Source organism: Stegastes partitus, unplaced genomic scaffold (genome assembly GCF_000690725.1).
Source record: "Stegastes partitus isolate 25-593 unplaced genomic scaffold, Stegastes_partitus-1.0.2 Scaffold1007, whole genome shotgun sequence".
NCBI classification, from domain to species: domain Eukaryota; kingdom Metazoa; phylum Chordata; class Actinopteri; family Pomacentridae; genus Stegastes; species Stegastes partitus.
Window position 1 is genome coordinate 103,116 of NW_007578738.1, and position 4,097 is coordinate 107,212.

General features: G+C 43.0%; 1 protein-coding gene across 1 annotated transcript in view; it reads left to right on the forward strand.

The window, feature by feature from the left end:
- Positions 1-4,097, forward strand: part of LOC103367034 (NACHT, LRR and PYD domains-containing protein 3-like) — a 14,872-nt gene that overhangs the window by 4,579 nt on the left and 6,196 nt on the right. The window contains exon 4 of the mRNA XM_008294929.1: positions 3,345-3,518. Within this exon, the coding sequence (XP_008293151.1) occupies positions 3,345-3,518 (174 nt within the window). The remainder of the gene's footprint in view (positions 1-3,344; positions 3,519-4,097) is intronic.

Genomic DNA, 4,097 nt, shown 5'->3' on the forward strand with positions numbered 1-4,097 from the left:
CCACCTCTAGCCAAACTTCTAACAGGATAAGGCAGGTATAGATATTGAATGGATGCTAAAAAGTATTCACCTCCCTTCAAAATTTTCCCCTTTCATTACTTTTTCACATCAAAAAATGGTCGATTTGATTTGGCTTTTTGACAAGAAGTAACCAAAAGGAGACGTGTTCAAGTCAATGTGATAAAGATACATACAAATGTCAACTATTTAAAAATCTGAAATGTAAAATAAGTGATTGCACAAGTATTCACCCCTAATGTACTCACTTATTTCAGGTTTTCTGTCTTTTTTTTTGTACTTAATTGACATTCCTTCGGGGCTGCAAGGTGGAGCAGTGGTTAGCACCGTTGCCTCGCAGCTAGAAGGTCGCCGGTTCGTGTCCCGGTGAGGACACCCAGGATCTTTCTGTGTGGAGTTTGCATGTTCTCCCCATGCAGCGTGGGTTCTCTCCGGGTTCTCCAGCTTCCTCCCACAAGGTCCAAAACCATGTTGAGGTTAATTGGTGATTCTAAATTGCCCGTAGGTGTGAATGTGAGTGTGCTTGGTTGTCTGTCTCTAAGTGTAGCCCTGTGATAGACTGGTGACCTGTCCAGGGTGTCTCCTGTCTTCACCCTGAGTCAGCTGGAATAGACTCCAGCCTCCTGTGACCCTAGTGAGGACTAAGTGGTGTATAGATAATGGATGGATGGACATTCTTTCGTAGAAATGAATTCTCACTTTGACATGAAAGAGTCTTTTTGTATGTTCTTGACAAAAAAAAGCTCATTAAAATCGGCTATGGTTCCGTGTTGGACATATGAAGATTGCTGCTTCATGCAGCTTACTTTTATTATCTCATATTTTGTACACATTAGCCACATTTGAATGCACAACAGGAAAAGACGAAGGCATCCTCAACTGAAGCACTGCTCCAGAAAGGGCCAGCGTCTCCCCACTACCTCTCCTCTAAGAATAAGCTCAGCCAGCTTGCGAGGAGAATATTATTTTGTCCACTTGTATCATTTTCTTACTCGTTACCCAAAGCTTACGGTCATAGAGGAAAGCTGGGAAGCACATCTAGCAGTAAATTGAGAGCTTGGCCTTCAGGCTCAGCTTCCTCCGCTCCATAAGCCTGGTGTAATGTAGGCATGACTGTGACACAGCAGCATTCAGCCCGTTGAGGTTGTGTTTCTTCTAACGCTCACTCCTGCTCTCTTCTAATCTCACAGGAGCAATCTGTTGTTCAGAGTACCGTGGGTTTCTGATGCTCTGAGCTGCTGACTTTCCCATGATGAAGCTTCACATGAAGTTTTGCACGTATTAAGATTAAAAGGTGTATTTTGTAAAAGATTACAATCGACTGTGATTGCTTGTTTGTGTTATTTTGTACTCTCCTCTCATCTAACCAGCCGAGGCAGGTGGGTTGAGTCTGGTTCCGTCTTGTCAAAGGGGGAATTGTTGGGTTTCTCTGTTAGATCTGGACCTGACTTTCTTTCAGGTGTCTTTTAATGCGACTTGTTCTTTACCGAAAGCCTTTTGAACTACATTTCTTGCTGTCATACATATAAAGTCCATTATTATTACTACTTAACATGTAGTAAGTCAGACGGACACTACCTTGGGCATCATCCTGGTGAAGCAGGATAGAGGAAAAGGTTTCATGAATTCAGCCTGGTATTTGGGAAAAGCAGTGTGAGATGTTAAAAATGTCAACTCTATAAAGAGAGTGTATTTTTCTGATCTGAATCGTGCAAATATGACTTTATAAGTGCATAAATGTTTAGTGTGTGGAGGAAATGTCACCTCTGGGATACACGATGAAGCTGCTGATGTCTACATATAGAATCACATTTTCCCTTCAGCATAGGTCAATCTTAAACAGGTTGGTGTGATGGAATCAGAAAGAAAAAACATAGATTCACTGATCATAAACGGTGAGTTTAGTCCTGGTATTTTATACGCTTTACAATTTAAGGTTCCTTCGAGATTTAGAAAGAAAGAAAAAAGTTATTCATAAACAACAGATGCTGAGCCAAAGTGGTTTTCAACAGAGAAATAAGATCAGTGATTTTAATTTACTCAGCAAGTTTGAATATTAAGGTTAAGCCCCTACAGTGTTTAATATGTAGATTTAGTTAGTAATTAGTCATAAATGCACATTTATTTGACTAAAGAAAACATTACTGATACGAGCCTACAAGTGTGAGTGAGTGGAGAGCATCAAGTTCCTCAGAGTGTAGAGGACCTGAGCTGGAATAAGAACACAGCAGCGATCATCAAGCAGCCCCAGCAGAGACTGCATTTCCTGACACAAGCCTCTCTCCCTAATGTGAGTGTGCTTGGTTGTCTGTCTCTAAGTGTAGCCCTGTGATAGACTGGTGACCTGTCCAGGGTGTCTCCTGCCTTCGGCCTAAGTCAGCTGGGATAGACTCCAGCTCCCCCGCGACCCTAGTGAGGATAAAGCGGTGTATAGATAATGGATGGATGAAAGCCTCTCTCCCCGCTAGCATCCTCAGGACTTTCTAAAGAGCTGTGGTGGAGACATCCTGCATCTCAACATGGTCCTCCAGCTGCAGTCTGTCAGACAGAAAAGTCCTACAAGGGGTAGTTAGAGGAGCTGAGAGGGCCATCAGAGTTTCCCTCCCCTCTGTCCAAGAACATCTCCAGAGCTGCTGCAGGAGCAGGACACTGAACACTGTCAGGGACTCCTCACACCCTCTCCATGAACTGTTTGAACTGCTGCCATCAGGCAAACGTTTTAAAGGGAGAACCTCCTGACTGATCAACAGCTTCATTCCACAAGCTGTCAGAATGCTGAACTGCTGATCCAGATATGCAAACACTTGTTTATTTAAACTGCATCCTGAAGAAACGCTCTCTCATCTTGCCTGTACTACTGTGTATGTGCAGCAACATGACAATAAACTTGGGGGGTTTGTTGCTCCTAGCCCTCTAGAAGGCGACCACTTATACTCTGAGTACAGAACGTGTGAAGGATCACTCAGGAACTTGTTGGCCAGGCGCAGAGCGGCCTGTTCATGGGTGTTTTGTAGGAACGGGTGCTCCTGCTCACCTATAATTTTCCACACAGTGTGGACTAGACACAGCAGCTTGTTTTTCAGCTGAACAGAGAGGCTGCCGTACCTGTGATGCTGTATCCGACCACACTCTCCAACACTGCGCGTGGTAGAAGATCATCATGATTTTATTATCCACCCCATGGAGGCTTAAGCGAAACTACTTGAGTTGTTTTNTGCCACTGGTTCAAGCCTCCAGGGTTTCTCTGTGGGTACAACATACTGTGCATATTAAACTCTGTAAATGTTAGATTTTTAGGTTCATTCTTTTTCTGGCTACATTTTCAGGCTGAGGGGCTGTAAGCTGTCTGTGAAAAGCTGTAAAGCTCTGGCCTCAGTTCTCAGCTCCGGGTCCTGCAACCTGAAAGAGCTGGATCTGAGTGACAACAATGTGGAGAATACAGGAGTCAAGGAGCTCGCAAGAGGCTTGAAAGATCCACTGTGCAGACTGGAAACACTCAGGTCTGTTTGTCTCTTTCAAGGATGTTTTTAGATCATTTTGTTACTATTATATATTTATGTACATGACTATGGCCTACGTTTGTCTGGACCAAAGCAGCAAACATCTTGGGTGACACACTACGTATTCTATTGCTACACAATATTGACTTTTATGCCATGATGGTGGTAGCAAATGGAATATCCCCTGATTTCAGGATGTGCCATTGTCAGAAAATAATTCCAATTAATTTCAAACTTTGGACACATACACCAACAAGTATTCATATGCGGACACTGTTACGTACAACCACAGTCTTAAATATTAAACTGCAAGCAGCTCTGTTGGAGCAGTTCGTTGTCATACAGATAATTCTGGTACATTTTAAATTTCAACCGGCCTTATGTCCCACAAAATATGACTGTTGTGACTCTAAGACTTATACTAACTCTGCACTCACTGCCTCTGTTAACAGATTGAGGGTAATGAGGACAATATGCAGATTAACATACAAGCTAGGCAAGCTTTCTAAAGCATTTTAGATAATCAGAATTCCAATGCTGGAATTTTCCTTTACCTCAGTGGTGGTAATGACGGGAGCG